This window comes from Parasteatoda tepidariorum, chromosome X1, assembly GCF_043381705.1.
Source record: "Parasteatoda tepidariorum isolate YZ-2023 chromosome X1, CAS_Ptep_4.0, whole genome shotgun sequence".
NCBI lineage: Eukaryota > Metazoa > Arthropoda > Arachnida > Araneae > Theridiidae > Parasteatoda > Parasteatoda tepidariorum.
In genome coordinates this window covers 42,775,096-42,799,735 of record NC_092214.1, presented here as the reverse complement: position 1 = coordinate 42,799,735, position 24,640 = coordinate 42,775,096, and the positions used below count along the sequence as shown (strand labels likewise).

The following is a 24,640-nucleotide window of genomic DNA, read 5'->3' as shown; positions in this document are numbered from 1 at the left end:
AGAAATTGTAACCTCTTAACAAATAATATAAAAAGTTAATTGTTTTTACTTCGTTACAAAAATTTCTATTATTTACATCTGTTAAATTTAATGCGGTTTACAGAGAATTGTGATTCTCAGAATTGCATTATATAGATCTTGTGCTACGATACAAAACAGATAAATGAAACAAACTTGAATAAAAACAGAAGCCTTGAAACAAAAATAAGACATTTCTGATAAATTAGTTTATTTTTTAATTTATGAAAGTATGAGCTTGTAAAACTAGTGAGAAGGAAATATTTGCTTTCGATTTTTTCCCTGACATTCCTATGTATTTAATATACATAAATGCTAAGCAATGAAACTTTTAAGCAAATCGAAAAATTAATTAAAAGATTATATATCATTTATTTACAACATGTAATACTTAAAGTTGACATGAAGTAAAAGTATACCCTAAGTTTTATATTTAAGGACAATTTATCAAAATATATAAAAGAACACTGAAATTAGAACTGTTGCAGAAATAAAATTAGAATTCAAGGTGTACATGATTTGTGTGCATTTTTGTACTCACAGTTAAATTTCTACTGCTGTAATTATGAGGTCTAGCGAATTCATGCATATTTTTTAATTGGTCCACAGCAGGAGCAGCAATAAAAACAACATATGGCATGAATTCTGATGTCTTGAGAATCTTCAGAGCCTGAAAGTAAACAAAATAATTTTTCCTTACCACATTCACAATATCATTAAAAAAATAGCACAACTATTAAAATTAATTGTATGACATTTACTTTCACATTACTTACAAAAAGTTAAGATTATGTAAAAGTTAAGATTTACTTACAAATAGAAATTTCAATCGTCCATTTTAAATATCAATACAAATTAACTAACAACAAAATCATTTGAGAATAGAATTATAAAGAAATATTTTAATAGATATTCATAAACATATTTTTTATTAAACAATAAGTATTATTTATATTTGAACAAACAAATGCTGAAAAGAGTTCATTTTCTTAACTAGTGATTACAAAAAAAAGCAAATAAATTTTACAACACAGCATAAAATAATGTAGAAATGAGGATACAGTATATTTGATCAAAATTAATCCTGAACATTACATGCAACATTGATTTTAATTAACCACTAGTATTATATTAGTGATAAATCTTTATGTAACAAATAAAAAAAATAATGTATTTAAAATGCTAAAAGAATTAGATAAAACAACCAGAAGTTAGTAAGAAAATAAGAATAAAATATATAATAAATTGTGTATTTTAAGCCATTATAATACTCACCTGTGGATTACAATCTAATATGCACATTTTTCCTGAACGAATAATAGCTCTCACTGATTCAAGCTTTGTTCCATATAAATGCCCATTGTGTTCGCCATACTCCAAATACTTATTTTCAGCTATATCAGCTTCCATAGCTTCACGTGTAACAAAGAAATAATTTTTACCATCTTGCTCTGTCTCTCTAATTGGTCGTGAAGTATCTGAAAACCAACAGTTAGCTGAAATATTTTTAGTGGTACTAGTATAATATATTTCTTTTAAATTGTGCTATTGGAAAGAAATATATGAATTTGAGATAATTAATAGTTTAAATTAAATTAATTAAAATAGTAAAGTGCCAGAGAGAGGAAAAACAGAGTAAATATTTTTTTCAGCAGTAAATCTGATTCTGAAATGTAAAATATTGTAGTTATACTTTTTTTTTCCTATTAAGATGCGTTCATTAAAGAAAAATGTTTTTTTTGCTCCATATAAGCAATTTCAAATATCATTAAAGAAACAATAACTGAATTCAACATTAAATTGTTCCATAATTGATATTCCAAGCTTTGTTTTAACTTTCAACTAAAAACCAACAAAGAGAAACTGACCACATTTAATAAGGAACATTTAGATTTTTAAAACTATGGTACAGACCTCAAAGCATTCAATTAACTTGAAAAAAAAGAAAAATAAAAGAACACTTTCCATGAATTATAATTAAAATAATGGAATGTAAAAAATTATTTCATATCTAACTCACAGAAAAACATTAACATGATACATAAAATTTCAGATTTCAGTTACAAATAAAAATATGACATTGGTCACAAAGTAGTTAAAGTGTGCTATGTTACATGATCAAATTTTAGATAATATTTGAAGTTTTAGATAGGTACAAAAAAAGTTTTGAAATTGTAGTAACATAATTTTGAAAGTATGATATGCAACATATTAAAATGTGAACAAAATTTCTTATAACGCTGTTGTTTATGTACCTAGAAAAACTGGTATAAAAAGCATTTAACTTTTAAACATCTAAATAGTTACGTGACATCTAAATAGCTTTTACTTTTTTCAACTAAAAACCGTCGACCACTTCTTACACTTTTGTAGACAAGAAACAGTTCTAAATATGTGCTATAAAAGTAAGGCCTTCTTGCAACAGCTCATTGAGAGCCAGGGGGATTATGGAGATTAAGGCTCCTTAATTTTGCGAACAATGCTATGACTGTGGCAATATGGTCAGCATTGCAGCCGTTATCGATCTATCTGAAGTTGGGTGGTCTTCAAGCTGCCATTGTGGATTGAACCCCAGTTCTTCACAGTGACAGTTCATTCTCTTACGCACTAAGCCATAGCGGCTCGAATATATGTGATAACTGTTACTAAATTTTGGTAGTTAGAGATATTTTACTCCTGAAAACAAAGTTGTTTTCTTCATATACACAACAGCCATTATGATTCAATTTTCAAAATTTCTAGAATCCTAATAACTTAAAATCATATTTTTTCCTGTTTTAATTTTAATAAATGCCTTCAAAACGAGGCAATTATTCACAAATCAAATTATTAATTTATAATTGTTTTTTTTTAAAAAAGCTATCATTACATACGGGCAACTGGAGAAGCAAATTTATCAGGATCTTCTTTTATTAATCTATTTTTCATTGTTCTTCGACCAACACTCTGAGCACCTAACAGAATTAGAGTCTTCCTTTCAAATGGTGGCATTCGAGCAACTTCTTCATACAGAAGTAATTCAGCCTTGTCAAATTCTAAGACAAAATAAATGTGTTAATGATTAATATTCAAATGACAGCACATTGATACTTAAAGAAATTTTTCATCTTAAATTTATTACTAACTGCAAAACATGAAATCCCAATATCATATATGCTATACTGCTAAAAATGCAGCTACATTTTTGACTTATTAAAAACATGCGAAACTCTATTTTTATTTTGCACTAAATTGGTTTTTAATTTGACATTTATAAGCAAAAATATAATGAAATTAATTTTTACTCTGTGAAACGCTGTAGAAAAAAAAAGGTAAGCGTTTTAAATAAAAAATACAGGTAAATTTATTTTTGGATATGGTTTTTCACCACAAATTATAACCAGGAAACTAATTAGCATTGTTAAGTAAGTAAGTCACTTAATTTGTAAACATATCATTATATTTAAGATGTGCATAAAATTTTTTGTAGCAAGTTGTTTAATATCAAACTTTATTGTTACGATTCAAGTGTTTATTAGTAAAGGATTACCATGGATACTTGAAGGGTTTTTGATTAAATGTCTATAGCTCCATTTTAAAGTTTGAAAATTTCAGAAATTGTCTTCTTCTCTATATTCATAAATAAAAGAACCTGGCATTTTTTTAAGAGAAATCAAAAAAAAAAATTTCCATCCATAACTTACTTTGATAGTGGCTATAAAAGAGCCCTGATTTTATTGAACCCATATGGGTAAATTAATGGGGAAATGAGATATATATAGTAAATAGTAATAGTGTTTGCAGTGAACAACTGAAACTATTTGAAATACGCAACTTCCAACATTAACACATTTTATTTCGAAATGCTAATAACTACCTTTGTTTCAAATATGCAAGATAAATTTTTATGCTTCACTATATGCATTAAGAATTTTACAGTATTATTATAAAAATACTTAATTTATCATTAAAAGAAGAGATTTTTTGACTTGCAACTTTTCAAACAATCATATAAAGTTTTAAAACTTTGCTACCTCACCATCATTAAAATTCAGAAAGGCTGAGTGGTTTTATTAAAAACCTTTAGAAGAGGCTAAATCTTTTCAAAGTATTTATCACAAAACTTTAGTCACATTTAATCAGAAAATAAAATTATGAATATAATTTGCAACTTACACATTTACAGACAATTTTATATATTTCAGTACAACTAATTAGATGTTTATGCCGAAAAACAGCTATTTCTGTGAAAAAAATGGTGACATGCAACTTTTTTAATTAAAAAAAATTGGACTACCAATAATTTTTTTTCTTCAAAAACGCAAAAAAAAAAAGAAAAAAATTCGAAACAGCTTTTGGCCATTTCAAAAAATAAATTTATTGCATATCTATTTATATAAAAACAATTCTTGATCTAGGATACAGTCATTGACATTTAAACGAAAACTGGTATTGTAAGGTGAGGTTTATACATGGAGAGTACAAGAAAGTAACATTAATTATTATTCACAACTATACAATACTGGAATAATTTTAACAAAACAATGCTACATTTAAAAAAGATATAAAGTAAAAGAATAAACTATAAAAATGCAACTTGTATTTTTGTGTTAATATAAACAAAAAAGTAAAATTCCAAATATTACATAACATATGAAGAAATACCCAGGTTCTGGGCAGTTATTTTCAATAAATAGCATAAGTGCAGGTGCAATCAAATAACTGCAAAGACTAAACAAAAACAAAATACAGCAAAATAGAAAGTGAATATCATGTTTTGACTCCAAATTATATCACTCAAGGAGACTAACATCTTGTAAAAGAAGGAAATAAAATTTCAAACACAGAAAGTATCATTAATAGACTTATTATACCCTTAATTTTGAATTTGTTTAATTGAAAAAGCATGCAAGCCCAATTTTCAGCATGACAATTGTATATATACTTTGATTTTTAATGTGGAGTTATCCATACCTTCTAAGCTTTTTTTTATCATAGATCTTGGCAACCTAAGAGTAGAATCGAGATTGCATCATTCTGCTTCCATTCAAAGAAAATTCAAGATGCTTTTAATATGATGTGTGATAACACCAAAAGTAAAAGAGGTTTAAATAATTTCTTTGAATCTTTTATTAAATCAAATGATTTACTGTTAATGGAAACATTTTGCTTTGAAAGCACAAAAATGCTTAATACTTATTTTTAAGTGATTTTCATGAGAATCAAAAAAAAAAATTAAACATTGGTCGCTATATTGTAGCGTAAGGTTCAATGTCAATGTTTTAACAGGACTTAGGGTACAGTGTAATATAATGAAAGAAAATGGGGGTCTTTCAAAATAGAGTGGCATGGCCATTTATTAGAGTGTATTTAAGTGAAATATGTTTTAAATTTTTAAAAAACAAACAAAATTATTTTTACCTGCATTTGCTCTACTTTGATATAAGACTTTTCTCTTTTTCTTCGTAATTTTAGTACCACACATAGCTGGAAATAAAAGAAATTTCAATGAATTTTAACATCAAATATTTAATTTTATTTTAAGAGTTAAGTATTCCCCACACTTAATGCTTTTGACAGAATATTAGGATGTATCAATATAATTAAGATGTATAAATTTGATGAAAAATAATCTGCTAAAAATTATTTTTTACATAATGTTATAATTAAAAGCAGTCCCTAACTTTGTATTTTCACACATTACTAAAATCCCTTAACTTCATATTACTATGACAGAGTTGCCACAGAAAAAAAATGAACAAAATAGTTGCTTTTAGAAGCCTAGAGCATGAAAATCGTTGCCAAAAACTATGAGAATAGTTGCCTAAATAAGAACCAAAATAAGACTAAAATTTTATTAAATGACATAATTGTCATACACCATGATCCATTTTGTCAAGTTGGTGGTAAATAAGATCAGTTTTTTATTAAACGTTAGNATGTTCTAGTACTAAATTTTTATATAAAAAAATTAGTATATTTGCAGAAAATTAAATATTTTTAATTACTAAAATTCATTCAAAAAATACTTTTTCATTAAAAAAGAACACATTTATTCGAAGAAATTTTCCCTTTTATCAATAATTAACTTAGCAAATATATATAGATAATATAAATTATTAATTAATTAAATTAATTAATTATAATTAATTATTTAATTATTAATTAAATATAAATTAATGCATTGTAATATCGTATTAAAAATTTTGTGTTTTAAAATCGTGCAGAATTTCGTTGCAAAAACTGTTGAAAAGGAGATCGAAAAACAAAATAGATTTACAAGAATCTGTGCAAATTGAAAGCATTAGAAAGTGATAACTCAAATTTGCAATCTAAAATATTTCATTTTTTGATGTTTAAATTATTTAATTTTTTTAAATTTTATTATTTTTATTTCACATTTTTTATTTTTTAAGAAAAGAAATTTAGGGCTGCAGGTTTTCAACCAAATTTATGCTAAAAAACATTGCTAAAGTACAGAAAAGTCTCCTAATAGTCTCCTTTTTCTGAAAATAGTTGCTTTTTTAGCCTTTTCAGGCAAAAAAAGTTGCCATAGTCGCCTCATGCTGAAAATAGTTGCATTTTAGTCGTCTGTGGCAACCCTGCTATGAGATTTTACTTCCCAGCTGCAGGGCAAGACTTCTTTCTCTTGAGACCTGGCTAAATAGTGAGAACCACTGCATCAATTAAATTTCCAGATAAAAAGAAGCTTAAAATATTTTTTAAATATATCAGTAAATGAATGAATGATAAAAAAGTTAATATTTGTAAAAAAATATTTAAGAATATTAACCTTTTTTTTAATTATCCCATTCTAGCAAAATTTTACCTTATCTAAATTCCTATATGGAACTATGTAAATTTACAATAGAATATAAGAGAAATATACTAAAAATCTAAACAAATTACTTACTGCTTTTAGTTGCATGATCATATTCTGGTCGGACAAAAGCATGCCGGCGTTCCTCAAGCTCTTGTGAAGGAATTAAGCCAGCAGGACCCATAGCATCTAATCTTCTAGCCTACATATAAAACAATTATTTTTAAAATTAAGGTTAAAATAATAAAAGTAGATTCAAAAGTGCACTCCAAAGTATGAATGGAATTTTTCAAATTAAAATTTACCTGCCACCAGTTAGGATCGTCTTGGCTTAAAACTTGCAAAACATCGCCTTGCTTGAATGATAATCCAATTTCTTTGCAAGGCAGAAGAGAATCTTTGGACGGATCATATGCATACAAAGCTTTCACAAATGTCTAAAAATAAATTAAACAATAAAGTCAAAACTGTTTATTGTTGTAATTTACGTGTTTCAAATCAGATTCAAAAAATAACATATAATCAAAACATTTACTTTGTTTTAATCTTATTTCAAAATAGACCACTAAATATTTCAATTGAATACTATATACTTTGATATAAATTCTATACAAAGCTACTGTCAGTACACTTCAACAATTTATAAAAACTAAAACTATCAGCAACTATTTTCTTTTGAATTATATGTTTGAAAAGATACCGTACAAAAAAAAAGCAATAATTTTCATAAAATCTGAAATTTTCTGGAACAAAGTCACTTATCCAGATTCCTGTTTACTGGAAAGGTCTTTTTTTGATCGATTTTAATTCAATTTCAGCAACAATATGAAAAAAAAATTGGGTATCACGAAAACAAAATTCGCCATTTAATTACAGTACCAAAAAAATTTTTACCCCTCAAGTCTCACAAGCAAGGATTATTACCGCCAAAAATCACAAAATTTCAGAGTGGTCAAAAATTTTCCATTCTAAATGATTATTCATAAGTGTGATTCCGAATTGTATTAATATTATATTAAAAATGCAACCGAGAAAATCGTGTGGACAATAAAATTTACAAAAATCATGTATGTGCATCGAAAAGTAATTCTACAATACTCTATTTGAAGTTAGCTGAACGAATGTATTAAAACATTGAGATTTTAAAGTAAAAAGATTTTAAACTAAGTAAAAATCCGTTTTAATAAATACCAAAAAATAATCCTCTCCTTAAAACCATGTGGATTAAGCATAAAAAAAGCATGTCTAACAATTGTAAATAAAATATTTTAAAGCACTAAACTTGTCTCTAAAGTGCAAGATTTAAATAAATTCAAGCTTAATCTTTTATCAACAGAGGGAACAAAAAACTTTATTTAAGTAAATTAGTTCATAATAAAATATAATGCAGATAATGGTTTTATTGTGAACGTTACCTGAGCTGGAGCAATGAGATCGGTATTGGATGGACGAATTTTAAATGTTACACTTCCAAGAGATTTTTGAAGTTGTTGTTGTAAATCCATAGGGGTGTGTACTTCAACAGAATTTACTTCTAGAATGGTATCTCCAACATTTAGCAAACCTGCTCATAAAAAATAATTAAGAAACTACCATTAGTTAATAATATTAGTTCATTATTTGTTAGAAATACTTAGTAAATCTATATGCTAAGATGAAGAAAAAAAAAGTTTAATTGAAGTTACAAAATCAAAGAAACTTTATTTGTAGCCCTTTATTCCCAACAATATTTACATCAATAAGTTCAAAAGTAAAAGCTACTGATTTTTAAAAAAATATATATTGTTATCCTATCGAAAACGTAAATAAATTTTTCTTACCTTGTCGATCAATTATTCCACCAGCAAGAATTCTAGCTATGACAAGATTATCTTCTTCCTTTCGAACAGTAATGCCCTAAAACAGTAAATAAAAGTTTAGTGAACAAAATTTATTGTTTAATCAATTACAACAACAATAAAAAAAATATTTTCTTTTTATGCATGTAAGACAAATTTTAAAAAACGCAAATTGAAATATGGGTAGAAAAAATTTTAAATCAATTTTTAAAAATCAAATATGGGTCTAATTAGTCAAACACTTTAATAAGGCATACAAGTTACAACTATGTTATTTTTTTTTAATCAGAAATTAAATTATACACTTTTAGAAGCATTAACACTTGCCAGTGGTTCTTCATCGGTTTTTCTTATTCCAACCATTCGAACAGCTTCAGTAGCCGGACCATTGTTCACTCGGAGAAGAGGTGAAGTGGATATAACAGGTGAAGATTCGGGAGAATCATACCTTTTACTTGCAACAATATCATGAGCTTCAATCATGGCCTAAAAGTAGGAAAACTCTAACCTTAAAAACTAAATATTTCTTAAGAGGTACAACTACAGAATCATAAGAAATTTAGAAAACATAGTATAAAATTTTTACCATTAAAATCAAGAAATTTTTTTTTTTTATTTTTCTTTAAAAAAATATAAATTTTGGATACATTAAATTTAAATGTTATTAAACAGTATAAAGTTTTAAGAAAAATAAATGTTTAATAAAATTAAGTATAATTAAACTTTGTAGAGCCATTTGTAAATTCAGATATGTTACAATTGTGATTTTTCACACTATGCATTTGCAATCTATTTGTAGAGGCTCAGAGAGCCAGTGAAAAACTTGATACAAAAAATATCTTGGAACAAAAAATAATAAACAGCAACTTCGCAAGTGCAACATGAATAGTGCTTAAAAAAAAAAAAAAAAAAAAAAAAAAAAAAAGAAAGCTATGATGGCTAACTTTTGTTTTATCAATGAAATTTTCATGTACTAAGTGCTTTATCTTAATAATTTCAAATGTTGAGCTTAAATATGGTAATTAGTTTATGTTGACAATTAATAAAGTTAAGGAATGAGTCACAAAAGCTAAGTTTTTCTGGATAAACATACTTTTGTTCTGACGATTAATCATGGGGGTAGCCACAATCTGAAAAATTTGACAATAGTTTCAGGAGGAGAGCAATTGAAAGTTTGAGACCCCTAATAATAATAATTTCCTATTTTGCATGTTACCAAATCTCGGAAACTTTCAAAGTGAATAGAAAAACTCTGTCACATTATAATTAAACTTCTTTACCCAAATATAGTTTCATGCTTATTGATAATACTGCTCTATTGTTAATAAATTACGGTTTAGCAATGGTGCAGCACATTCAAAATTGCATACTTCAAAAATGACCAATACGACATAACCTTTATAGTAATAATCAAAATTAAAAAATATTATTTGTTTCATATTTCTTATTATAGCTCAGAATTTCAAAAATTTGGTTACTCAAGTTATTTTATAAAAAAATTATGAATTATTTCCCAATTACTTGAAAATAAGAATGTCAAATTAAAAATGTTGGAATTAAAAATTTGGCTAGAAAACTTTTGAAATAAAAATAGAGTGCAAAATTTTTATCTTTATTCTCCATTATTTTTTAAATAACTGTACTAAACAATTTTTAAAAAAGGTTTGATTAAATTTTGTCAAGAAGTTAGCAATCTATAAAGTATTTGTTTAAAATTTTTAAAGATTTTTTAAATTATTTGAAATTTATATTAATTATACTAGACCTTATAACTGTAGTATAAATAACCAGACAAGAGCAATTTTGGAATAAGATCAAATATAATTAACAATATCATCTAAATTTAAAATACATATATATAACTATTTTTTCCACTTAAATTAGAAATCCATGAAAACAAATACAAATATGAGAGGATGAACTTACTTCAAAATGAGGATTATCTAATAATTTGATTAATTCTTGTGAATCTTTGCCTGTTAGATTACAACAAACTTTCTTAACGTCTTTTAACAATTTATAGTTTCCAACACTAACAGGTTGAACTGATTCACAGCTATCTTCTAACTGATCCTGAACCTTAAAAAAAGGTGAGAATTGAATAAAATGATTACAATAAATAAATTATAGCCTGCCAAGTTTTTTTTAAACATTTCTAATAACCATTTAACATAATTAAAAATCTGTATATGCCAGAAAATTTTTAGAAGTTAGGATCTCTGTTAACCTGAGCCAGACATGGATAAAAATAAATGATCTTTCCCACGCTTTCCGCAGATTTTAAATATGCTTATACATTACAACTTCATTAACATACAAACAAAAATTTAATGTCTAAATGTGGTAGTAATAAAATATATAAAACAAAAGCCACTCTCACTTGTTAGCACATACGAAAATTTAACTTCAACAATATACAATTAATAGTATCAGTATCAATATATTTCAATAAAAAAAAAACAAAAAAAAAAGTTTCTTTTTTGATTTATTGAATTAATGCAAATTTAAAAATAAAGGAACATGAAATGCACAATCTATAGTAAAGGTAAAACACTTCTTCAACTTAAATATTTTAAAATGCTGAGGATGATGAATAAATAACGAAAAGGAGTTAGTAAATCACAAACTGTCTGTTTAAATCTATACTTAAATAACAGTATGTTTTATCACAAAAGTATGTTTCAGCACTAATTATTTAAAAATAGGGAATTAAAATATATATTTGGCATTTACTTTAACATTATCTAGTATTTAATGAAATAAACATTGAAGATATTTCCAATGAATTTTAAATACTTTTGTGATAATATATTGTTATAAAATAAAAAATGCAATTAAAAATATTGCTGATAATATTAAAAAATAATGAATAAAAATGTACTATAGGTAATATACATAACAATATAAATCTGTTAACATTAGTGACTTTAAAGGTGTGAAAATTAAAATGAAAAATTTTCAAGCATTTATTTTTGCAAGAAATGAAACGATGTAAAATAGTTATTACTTAAATAAAATTTTAATATTTTTAATTCAAATATTTTTTAGAATCAGGGTGGGAAAAGCTGAAATTTACAATTAAAACATTTACTGTATCAAGGATAATGTATAATTAACAAAAATGAGAAGACTTCTGATTCTAAGAACTAAAGAATTTCACTAGTACAATATTTACAAAACTATTTGACTTAACCATAAATTTACTCATATTAATTTATTTCATCTATTTATTTTGGCGCATAATGTTTAAATGCATTAATGTTACTGTTAAGAATTATATTATTTATGTTGCATATATTATGTTTTCATGCATGTCAGGTATAGTAGTGGACCTAAGAAAAAAATCAGGACAATAATTTCCAAAAAAAAAAAAAAATCAGGAAATTTTTTAAAGCTTTATATATATATCAGACAAAAAAAGCGAACAGAAAAATAAAAAATGCGAATGAATAATTGCTACAAAAGTTTATCCTACAAGATGTTACTTCATGCTTAAAATAATAAATTATTGAATGACCCCTTAATTTATCCCCATAAAAGTTTGATTATATAAAACTATTGAGTGCCAATTTCATAGAATAACTGAATCGCCAAAAATGTTTGAAAAATCAATCCTGTGGGTAAGACGATATGCCTAGGCCTTGTATATAATTTGTAGACGGTCCCTTAATTAGAACTATCGAATTCTGCGACTTGTACTACTAGTATTATTAATTAGAATGAAAAGATTTTGGATCGAAAATCTAAGTTTTTCAAACCTACTTTTTACAAATAAGATGATCTGAACTCGTACTAAAATCAGGACAAAAAGCTAAAAATCAGAACAAATATGGATAAAATTTTTTTTTAAAGGAAAGTAACGAATACCAGGACAACTCTGAACCCTGTACTGTATTTCTTAATGAAAAACAAATTATGATTGCTCATGTAAATTGATATCAATATGTTACTTATTAACAATTTTATTTACTAACTCTCTCTTCATTTGAGTATTAATAACATAAATATAATAGATGGCTCCGGAACAAAAATAATTTAAATACGGTTATTTACCTTTACTAATGAACTGACAACAGGAGATTCCATTAATCCTTTCAAAAATATAATATCAGTATCCCTGGCCCCAACCCTTCCATTGAGATCTTCAATATTTTCTCTGACATGCTGGAAAGCAGCTAAAATAATAAAAGTAAAACAATTTGAATAAATCTAAAAAGAATTATATGCATTTTTAACGAGAAGGAAAAAAAAACAAATATTGCAATAACAAATCGAACAGTGCTAGGAAAACCATCCTGTAATAATGCTTTTCTGTAACAATGCTATTACTTTGTGATACTGAATTTGAAAATGAAATCACTTAATTGGCATTTCATATGTTTTTCTTCAAACATTCAAATACGCTTCTTTCAATATTATTGCATTAAAAAAAAATTTTAAAAAACTGAAGACTTAACACATGATTCTTATCTATATCAATTTCATTTTAGTTCACCACAAATGTAAACGTCATATTTTAAAACCTAAAAGTAACATTCTGGTCATCTATTAATATTGTGTAACCAAAGGTGTAGTGAGACATGTATGTGCCAGTATGACATTTTTGATAGCTGGGAACTTTAATTTTAGTATTATTCCAAGGAACAATATTAAGATAATTAGAATAATTAAGTATATATAAATATAATATTTTTCTTATTCAATTATAATTATAAAAAAAATTAAAATACATGTTTATAAAATAAAATAAAAAAATTTATGCTATTAATATCATATATTTTTATTTCAAACTGCAGTCATTTGCAGTAACAGATGTAGTTTATGTATGCATGTAGTTTATGATGATACCACTCAAGGTAACTAAACATTTGTCAAATATAGTTTGTATAAGCTAAGAATTTATCCCGCCGCAAAGTCTGAGGCTGTCTGGTGGTATGGAAACAAGAATGGCGCATTTTAGGGAGAGTAGCTTCTAGGATTTAACACAATAGACCGGAAAAAAGAGATTCCCTTTCTCTCGCCGAAACTACTCCAAAACAGCGACCTTGCACCCATGCTCATTATAGACTTCAGTCTTTTGATAGTTAGGATGTTACCATAACAACTTTAACATCTCATAGATGTTAAAGTTAAATTTTATCTCTTTTCTATATTTCAATGTAAATTAAAGAGTTTTTTTCCCTTAAACTATGCTAATTAGTTAAAGTATAAATGAGGTAAATTAAAAAAATAATAATAAACATAGTTTAAATTCCTACTAAACGAATCTGTAAGGCTACAGAGTAACACGGATGTTTGATTATTATTCAGATTTAGGGTTTGTTAAACAGCAATAATCTGAGCATTAATGAGAAGAACTTAATGAAAGAACATGTAAAAAAATATTTTAGTTTACTATTTGCAAAAATCAGCTTTAAAATGTTTAGAAACTTCATAAAACTATCAACTAATCATATTTTTCTGAAGAAAAATAATTTACAAGTTTAGTTGTGAGTGTGTTAAAATAGCAAGAATCTAATAACATGTAAATTTAGAGAATAGGAGAAAAAACAATGATTAGGGCTAATTTTCATAAATTCCCGATTCTAATTCCCTAATTTTATAAATTATCATGTTTCTCTTAAAGTCACAGGAGTTAGATCTTTCTAATCAATTATCTGCAACTGCCTAAGGGCAAAAAATTAATGATGGTCAGGGATTAGTAAAATCCAACTCGGACCACCGGGTATTAGCAATAAGTGGTCCTCCAGTTCAGCAACTGATAATCTTCAATTGAGTATAAAAGAATGAAAATGCTTGTTTGATTTTTGTTTTATATTTCTATTACAAAATAGCAGTCCTAACAATAACTGAGAACATAACACATTCTCTGTAATTATTCATCTAATTGTCACTTTTCTTTATTTTTAACAATTAATATTTGTTGTAGTTCATTTACGTTGCACTAGAGCTGCACAGTGGGCTATTGGCAATGGTCTTTAAAACATCCCTTAGGAAGATCTGAAGACACGCCATCACAATTTTGATCCTCTGCAGAGGGGATGGCACCAGTGCCGTTCCTGGGGTGGCGAACGCCTGCGTGCAAGAATAATTTTGTGCGCCCCTATATACTATGCTTAAATTTTGATGATAAGGCCAATTTTCATAATCATTTTTAGTTTGAGGTTTAAACTGAATAGTTTCCTTATAGACTAAAGTCACTTTAGTGTAAGTGTTTGATTATGAAAATGGGCGTAATAAAATAAAACAACGAAAAAATATGACAAAAAATTTATTTTCGACATCAAATAAAATAGACTATTAACGTACAATATAGGTCATAAATAAAACACGTCCATTCGGAAATTAACAAAAAATCTAATATAACTCAATTCACTCAACTGAGTGAATTGAGTTAAAACTCTCAAACGGCGCTCAACGGATTTTTGAAAGAATATTTTTAAACTGAGCATCACAGTTTTCCAATTACTTTAATGCGAAGAAAAAGAATAGTTAAATCCAAAACCTCTTAATTGCTGCGCCATAATTAAAACGTCTTCTTAAGCAAAAGATTTCAAAAGAAATTGTTCTTAGTTCTTAAAATATAACTTTTACGTTGAAAAGCAGTTTTATGATACCAATATTAATAACATACGTTTTCTTTCATCTTCTCTTACCTTAAGATTTAAAATCAGCAACACAACGGCAACACGTAATATTATATTCAAATGAAATTATTATTAATCGTCAAAATTCACCGACGAATACTCGATGACTGAACTGACTGACTGAAACAAGCCACATTTTCCTGTTTTATATCACCGCTAAAATCTGGTGGAAAAATCTGGATCCGAAAAAAAGTTTTTTTTGGAGAACTTTTCAGAAAATAATATTTTTTGCACCTTCGACTTCTCTGAGGCACACGCCGCGACCGATAAATGCATAAAAAACAATAACATGTATATTATTTGTCGAGCGAGTCGCCAAAGACGAGCGGCATCCTTTAAAGATACGCCGCCCGTAAGCCAAGTGCCGACAACAGATTTTTTGCATGTAAATTCCAGTGTAGAAGTTACTTCTTATATTAGTTTACTGTTTCTTCCTGTAATCAAAGTTTACAGCTTTGCTATTATTTGATTTTTAATAATTTGCTATAATTTGATTTTTTTCGAACAGTTGAATTTGGCGCCCCTTAAATTGGGCGCCTGCGTGCGGAGCATTCGCTGCATACCCGCCAGGAACGGCACTGGATGGCACCCCCGCTTTAGTAGCCTGACGACCTGCTCGCGAAGTCGAGCACTTTACGGTAGAACAGTTTAACAAGGTCCAATACCGCACACCCTGACCCTCGGTCCCGACATAGACTGACCCAAGCAGTCACCCACGCGCACACTCAATATATATGTTAATTTATTAATAAAAATTAGTAATTAATATGATTGCTTTGCTACTTTTAGTAAAGTAAAGAAAAAAATTCTTTTACAAATTGACAATGTTTTTTAATAGAACGTGTAAAGCCCATAGAAAGAAATTATTGCCTTTTTAGAATAATAATGCCCTTTTTTTTAAACTTTTGCACCCTGCCCTTTTTTCTGCCTAGAATGAGCTCTGATAATGATCTACTTATGGTAATTATATAAATTTGAATAATATAAAAAAATTTATTAAAAAAAAATTCTTAAAATACAATGATAAAATTTTGATATGTATGAAGCCTCAACAGTAATTTTTATTAGTTTACAACAATTTAAATATGATTAGTTAATTTCATATCATATATTTTTAGGTATTATTTATTTTTTAAAAAATTTAAGAAAAATATGCCAATGAACCTGTTAAAATATATATGGTTAGTGTAATCTTTTATTTACTGGTCCTTTAGACCAGTGACTGAATTTTCAAATTGACCAAAGCCCTTTTTCTAGAAGAAACCTTTTCTTTTAATGAACCAGAACCATTTTTAGAAACCAGAATTAAATTTTACCAGAATATAAAAAAAAATTTTACATTAACTCTTTTTTAAAAAAAAAAAAACTATTTTACCATAATTTATTTTAGTTTTATGTAGAATTTTATAATCTACAAATCATATTTAAGAGGCGTTTGAGTATTCATACTTTTCAGTATGCAAATAGAATATGTGTGATTTGTTAATTAAATAGTATTAATGAAATTTGATTATAATACTATAACGATTTTTATAATTATATATTAAGTTTTTACTGATCTCATTTACATAAAATATTTAAGAAGTGCAAATATTTTAATTCCTTAGGAAATTAATTATTCTTTCCAATTGTTAGATTTTAGTTTTCGTACATATTTATATTAAATAGTTTGAAAATTAAATACTATTATTTAAACTAGTCTGCAATTATGAATTATTTAAAAATCATATCTGATATTTCTTATTGAAAAAATATCTGCCACTTGGGCTAAAAGGTTATTTCCCTCAGGCTAGTTCTTTCTATGGGCACAATATATGTGCCCATCATGTGAACATAATTCTAGGGAAATGTTAGGTCTAATTAAGAAAAAAAAGGCAAGAATTTTTCATTGTAAAGAAATTTGTCCTCTTATAAAATTATCGTCTGAAACAAAAATGCAATGAAAAATTATCCCTGAAGAAAAAAAATCTTACAGATGAAAAAAGGCCATTTAAATATTAAAATCTAAATTTTCAAAGTTTATTTTAACACCAAAAACCCAGCCCTGTAGAAGCCAACTTTTTAACAGTAGAACATACTTCTAAGCGCTTTTTCAATACATAACAATTTATAACTTAAATTTTAAAAGTGATAAAAAATTACCTTAATAAAGAAAAATCTACAAACAAAGAATATTTGCATAATGTTCTTCAGAAAATTATACAGTAAGTAACCAGCTGAACAATTTTTTTATTAACTTAGCTTTAAAAAAAATCAATGACTTCTTTTTCAAACAATATTTTAATTAGTTTTTACATATTAAATAATTGAATTTTTTCCCTTTATTTATTTTATGGCATTTTAGGTTTTAAAAATACCAAGTACACAAAATAGCACACTTTCAATTAAGAATTAAAAAAAAACTATCATTAATATTGAAAAGCTTTAAAAAAACAGACATAAAGTTATGTATTTAAAAAACATAAAATATTGAGTCAAGTAAAAATAAAAGTTCATAAGAAATCAAAATGAATGATTATTAATAAATTCAATTTCTGAAATGAATATAAAAATGAAAAAAAAAAATTACGTACAATTTAAAAATTTAAGTCAAAAAGTGCTAGATATTACAAAATAATTTATTTAAAAAAAAAATACAGTTTAAAAAGTAGCATGAATAGAAAAAAAAAGCAAATAAAGACAAAATAAAACAAGCAATATCGCACTATGGAGAATACCCCTATGAGGTAGTAAATATCACGAAGGGTGTGGCGCGAAATGCAAAAAAAGGAAGTATTTCTCCGACGAAATAGTTAACTTTAAACACGACTTTTTCAAAAACATAAACACAGACATCAAGTAAAATACATTACTTTACACGACAATAAATTAGGAGTATTTTCATAAAGTGAAATTTCATTTAACTAATTTTTAAGTGTTGTCATTGTGAATTGAAAATTTTAAAATTCCTTAAAGTCAAACTTACTCCCTTGTTTTTGTTCATTAATTTTTTCCATGCTTCTCAACAATTGACGGCTATCATCATCTTGTTTACTTCCACATATTACCATGACGACGAATAACTAATAGTTAACGCCAACGTACTTCAAACAAACATAGCTGGATCACACATAAACAAAGGAGAGGCGAAATCGCATAGCAGTAAGAAATACGATCAATTGGTCGAAAGGAAATAGAAATAGCTATTTTTTGGCATCGATCAAACTTCCTATACAATAAAACACGATTGTCACTTAAAAATATTTACTATCAAACGATTAAACTCAAGGTATTCTTCGTGTGATGATGGAATCGGCGCTGTGGTAGGGTTGTTTTGAAAAACCACAGGAACGTATAAATCACCATAAAATCGCCAAACCTTGGATTGTTAGCGCGCGCCAAGCCAGGAGAAATGGTTGCAAACTTGTTCGCAGTCATTGCACTAAATGCGAAGTAACCACCGTGTTAGAGAAACATTTATTGAGTCAGTAGGGCGTAGGCGATAAATAATGCGTGAAGAATAAAACGAAATGATGTATTTTAGCTTCATTATATTTAAGGTTCATCTAAGCGAAACAAATAATTAATCAATTAGAAAAACAGCTAGAATAATTAAGATAATCTAATCACCGATGTGTTTATTAAAGAGAATCAAATTTGAAATTTTTACTTGTTTACTTTTATTATCTTAAAACGCGTCTTAACTATTTAAAATGAAACTTATGTAATTTTGATAGATCACGACCTTTGTTCACTAATTGTTTTTACATAGAAAGTAGCTTTTTTATAAATAAATATGTTGCAGCGACTTTCAAAAACATTCCTTTTTTTTTGTTCCTCCTGTATTATTCAAAATCTTAGTACACATTTTAACAAGCTTAGTTTCTTATTTATTTAAATTTCAGTTATGTATTTTTAACATTTTATTTATTTTTTTTAAACATTTACGGCCACTTTTTAAAAATAAGCATCTTAAATTACAAATTTCTAAGTAAAGTTAAATTTTTCCATTTCAAAACACCCACGTGTTGAGTGGCTGCTTTGAAATTCGAACCATTCAATAAATGTAAGGATTGTAACAAAAAAAAAAGTTATTAATTATAATTTTATAATTTTTTTTGGAAAAACGTTTTAAAACGTAAACGAGTTAGTAATTTAACATGGTTTGGAAAGGAGCAGTAAAACATCGAAAAAAAATTTCCCATTAAATTTTTAACTAAAATACCAGTAAAACACAATTACTGAATAGTTCAGGGTCAAAACCTCTGAAAACTAGTTTTACTTTTGCATAAGTAACTTTCCTCAGCAGAATCAATCAGCGATTAAAAATAAAAGAATGTTGTTGTAAACATTTTAACATTAATTAGTTTCTCCTTGTTCCTTTCTTTTTATTTTTTTTTTTTTAATTTTAAAACGTTAAATATTTTTATTTATTTATAGTTAATTTTTTGTCCAAATATTTCCTGAAATTCGAAGTCAAATTTTAAGATTTCTCGGGAAAAAAAAAAAAAAAAAATGCTATATTCTCTGTAGAAGTTAGTAAATCGCAGAAATTCGTTTTTATTTTTTTTTTGAAAAACAATTAAGAAGTTTCTCGCTAAAACGGATTTATAGATGATCATTTAATATGGGTTAGTTAGAGAGAAACAAGGCAACCATTAATAATTGTGTACTACTTATTTCTTAAATTAAGATATAGATGAAACTTGACAGTACGATTTAAAGCTAAATATAAAATTTACACACATTGTTTCAAGAATTTCAACTTTCACTCAAGCAATTTAAAAATATAATCTTCGATCAAATAATTCATATTGCAACTTGTGTTTGAACGAATTGAAGACAAATATAGGATTTTTTAAAAGCAATTACTTAAATAAATTGTGAAACATAATTACAAAGAAAGGGAGTCAAGGACATAACAAAACAAAAAAAAAACTATTTTTGAAGCAATTAAAAGGCATGAACATTAGAAATTATGTTCTAAAGTCTTATGAAGAAATTTGCTGATCATTCAAATTCATATTGATACAAATTAAAAAAGTAAAAATACAAGGAAAAATACAAGAAAAAAAAGATAAAGAAAATTAAGGTAAGAAGAAAGTAAAGAATTGCGATTTTTTTCAACATACTGAAACTATAACAGCCTATAAGCATTCTTTAATTTAAACGTTAATTGATAAAACTACCTATCATTTTTATACTTGTATCAATCATTTAATGAACAACTTAATACTTAATAGTAATCATAAAAGCATTTAATGTTAATTAAAAAAACACAATAGCTACTCTTAAATAAAATTTAAATTCTTTATTGAAGTTAAATATTTTTTCTAATGCTAATTAATTTGAAATAAGACTTAAATTTCAATAAAAAGTTGAATTTCTCTATAAATTCTGCAGCAGTTATTTCTCTAAAATGTGAGGGAATGCATGAATGAGAATACAAACTATAGCTTTTAAACTTTAATTTTAAACTACAAGAATTATTAAATGCAATTTATTAACTAAATTGCATTCAGATAATTTATTGCATTATTAATTGCATTCTATTAAATCTAAACTCGATTAATCTATCTTTTTCCAATCCCTTTCATTGGGAAATTTGCTCAAGAGTAATATTTCTCTCAGACAAAATTCTCGCATGAGTTCTTTCTTACACTTTTTACTTCACGAAACAAAAATTAAAGTTGCAAAATAATAAAATAAATTTGCAATAATAAAAATCATCGTTAAACAAATGCAACTCCAAAAAACGTAATAAAATAAACCAAACAGGAATTTTTATTCATGCTTACACTAATTCAATTTATACAATTTGCTGAATTTATATATTCTTCATTAATAATAATAAATTACCATATTCCAACTAAGCAAATTATTCAATTTAACTTAGAAATAATTATTATAGAATAAATATTACTATTATAATGCAACAAATAATTAAAAAGTGCAAAAAAAAATTACAGCTACGAGGCACGGGTAAACAAAAAAAAAAAAAAAACTTTGAAACACTTGATTTAAATGTTATTTTAAATCGGATTTACAGTATACTTTTTGCTCAGACATTTTTATGTAAAAATTTTAGGCATGCCATAAAAAAGATTTCTGAATATAACGATCATATCCAAAATGCGAGGGGCTGTTAAAATAAATAGTTCGAATCACTTCGGGTAAAAGGTGAATTTTACTTAAGTTCGTGTTGTTAGCTAGCTTTTTTTTTTAGACGTTTTAACAGTTCTTTTTATTTTTGATGCGTAATTATTACAATCTAGTACAGCTTAACTCAAGATTCTACGTGAGTTATAAGCTTGAGTCATTTTTAGAAAGTTTAAGTAAAGAAGAAAATGCGTAAGGTAAATTTCTAGACAACCTAATTCAGAATAAGTTTATAAGCTACATGCTTCAATTTTTTACGATTGAAAGACCGTTGAATAAATATATATCGGCATTTAAAACTTCTAGTACGCCATAACAAACAAAGAATTTCATTCCAAACTAATCGGCAATAAACCTAGTGTTATGGTTCAATATTTATGTCCTGTATCAACAATTATTTATTGTCTAAAATACAAATAAAGAATTGCCTTTCTCGGATTTCTAAACAACATTTTTATCTGCATGCGAGACATTCTAATCTCATGTTTTAGTGATACTAGTGATAAAAAAGAGTTAGTAGAGATAAAACATAATAGTGACAAAACATAATAGTGATTAAAAAGTGTTACTAGTGATAAAACATAAGTCATTATAGAATACATGTCATCGGTGAGCTTTTTATTCTGGACACAGCTCAAAATTCGTGTTTAAGAAAACGTACATTTGATTCCGATTTTCAAACTTCTGCTTATGAAAATAGTACTTTTTTTAAAGAAATAAACTGATGGATCCAAATAAAGTTCGTGATATGATGTCACTCATTTACCTAAAACATTTATTATATTTTTTTTAAAATTAAGGTTTCTTGAAAAGATATTAAAACTCAATAATTTTTTTACCAGGTTATTACGAATCGTATAAATTTATATAAGTATTAATATGGCGTTGTACGAATTTATATTTTTTAAAACGACTTAATCGTTTAGTATTCTGAATGAGAAGAGATGCCTGATAAGTTACATCAGTAATATACTCTACCAGACCTTGAAATACGGGATTTAGAACCGCAATGATTATGCTTAGTGTTTAAAAAAGTAGAGAAAAGGTAGTATGAAATTCCTAATTTAGTTGCTAAATTTAAGTTAAACATTTCTGCGAGGTATTTTTTCTTAAATACGCATTTCGATATGTACGAAATGAGTAGTTAAGAAAATGGACTCTGACAAAGTATGAAACTGAACTAAAACAAAAATGTTACATATTTTATTTTATTTAAAATAGCCAGGATCAGAATTACAAATGTTCTGCGTTTATAGTAAAATATAAACAAACAACTTCACCCCTTAATTATTATTATTTTTTTTAAATATATCGAAATATTCAATTTCGGAATTAAAAATGAAAAAAAAAAACTTAAAATAAAATTTAAATAAATATCAAATTCGCTATAAATGCCTAATACTGAAGCAAAAATTATAATAGCACATTAAGTTGTCATAGCAACTCGGACAGAAATCTTTATACGAGGATTTTGACTGTTTTGCAACGTAAGTCGCTAATTTGAGTACTTCCTGAAATATTTTGTAAAATTTTACATTAATAAGTAATTTCTTTAGCTAACGTCTTGAGAAAATTTGTTAAAAACAGTTTGAAATTGATTTATTTTATTTATTTCATTCTTTACAAAGGACACTTACGTTAAACAAGATTATTTTTAAAAAAAATATCAAATCTTACAAAACATCAAAGTACGTGCGAACTTAATTGAACCAGTAATACAGAAATTTTTGAATTACTGAACTATCTTATATCTTCAGATTATTTTTTAAAAAAATTAACAATCATTACGTAGAAATAAATCACAAGTAAATACCAAAAATTAAAATTAAGAATTTAAAAATTCACGAATCATTTAAGCTTATTTGAAATCGTTAATTAATCAAACTAATGCAAATTAATAAGACGTACTTCCAATTTTATGCTTCAAAAAAAAAAATTATTTCTATTCGATTCATATTCATTCATGTTCGAAATTTCTATTAGACCTTTAATGTTTAACTCCTACCTAAAACACTATTCTAATGTCCTATTTTATATCAGACCATTAAAGTAGAATTTACGGCAAAAAAAAAAAAGCTGGAAATAGTAATTTCTGTGTCAACCTACATAATCTAGGAAGCTGATTACGAGGTGCACTAAACTATATCTGAAAAAAAAAAAGGTTAGAGATCTTCGTTTACCTAAACAAGGTGTAAACAAAAGTACGAAGTGTAAAAACCGTAAAAGAAAGTACTAGCAACTTAAATCTTTCATACTTCTAAACCTCACAAGGAAGAATTTTATAACCGCAAGAAATGTTATACTTAAATTTCCTTCTTTATTGAAACAGTTCAAATTATTTAATCTGCAAAGCAAAATTTAATTTTGAGATATAAACAATTTAATTTTCAAATTATTTACACCCATGGATCTTCTTTAAAAAATTATTCATACAGTATAATGATTTATTAAGTATAAATATATTCTAATATACTCAATATTCTAATATACTCAATAAGTATGAAATTCATTTTTATTGAATAAACCTTAAAACTACTGTTACCAAGAGTGAAAACTTATAACTAATTTTTACATTATACCTAAATATTAATATAAACTAATACCTAATGATTTAATTACCTAATTGGAAAAAGTCCTTTTAGAGTGTTAAACTCACTCAACTATTCATTATACTCAAAAGTAAAGGATAACAACGTTAAATAACAAAAATTTCTATTTCTCTATAAAAAATAAATATGATAATTAACTAAAAAAATTTAAAATTGATACTGATATTAAGAACCCAACTTCCCTTCTCTTCATTGATCTGAAATAGATAACTGTAAATAAATAACGATGTGTGGACAATTCGTAACAATAACTTTAGATAATACTAAATTTATTCCGCATAAAAATGTAAATAAAATGAATTTATGATTTAACATGCAAAGATATTGAAAATATACAATAGCATATTTTACTAGAAAGGGATTTCAGAAAATAACTCAGAAATGTTTGCAGTCATTTAGTAATATAAATCCGGGATATTCTCTGGCACGCACGTAACAGACTAAGCATGAATTTACAATAACTTTTAAACTGAATATCATCACGACATCTTAACAATAAAACGCTAAAGCTTATTGTAGAAATTTTTTGCTGCGAAATAAAACGCCAGAGACTAAGGCTAAAATATCTTCAAATAAAAATTTAATTTTAAT

At 26.2% G+C, this 24,640-nt stretch overlaps 1 protein-coding gene across 4 annotated transcripts in view; it reads right to left on the bottom strand.

Moving 5' to 3' along the window:
- The window catches only part of LOC107445720 (MAGUK p55 subfamily member vari), a 48,359-nt gene that overhangs the window by 3,838 nt on the left and 19,881 nt on the right, over window positions 1-24,640 (bottom strand). For 3 of the 4 annotated variants that reach the window (XM_043051875.2, XM_043051871.2, XM_043051879.2), the window contains exons 3-13: window positions 12,709-12,830; window positions 10,582-10,734; window positions 8,983-9,141; window positions 8,638-8,713; window positions 8,233-8,381; window positions 7,123-7,254; window positions 6,911-7,019; window positions 5,419-5,484; window positions 2,892-3,053; window positions 1,294-1,496; window positions 560-688 (exon numbers count right to left, since the gene is read on the bottom strand). In XM_043051875.2, coding sequence (XP_042907809.1) covers window positions 560-688; window positions 1,294-1,496; window positions 2,892-3,053; window positions 5,419-5,484; window positions 6,911-7,019; window positions 7,123-7,254; window positions 8,233-8,381; window positions 8,638-8,713; window positions 8,983-9,141; window positions 10,582-10,734; window positions 12,709-12,830 — 1,460 coding nt within the window. Of the gene's footprint in view, window positions 1-559; window positions 689-1,293; window positions 1,497-2,891; window positions 3,054-5,418; window positions 5,485-6,910; window positions 7,020-7,122; window positions 7,255-8,232; window positions 8,382-8,637; window positions 8,714-8,982; window positions 9,142-10,581; window positions 10,735-12,708; window positions 12,831-18,267; window positions 18,741-24,640 lie in introns of those variants that run through there. The other variant, XM_016060187.3, reaches the window with a different exon arrangement.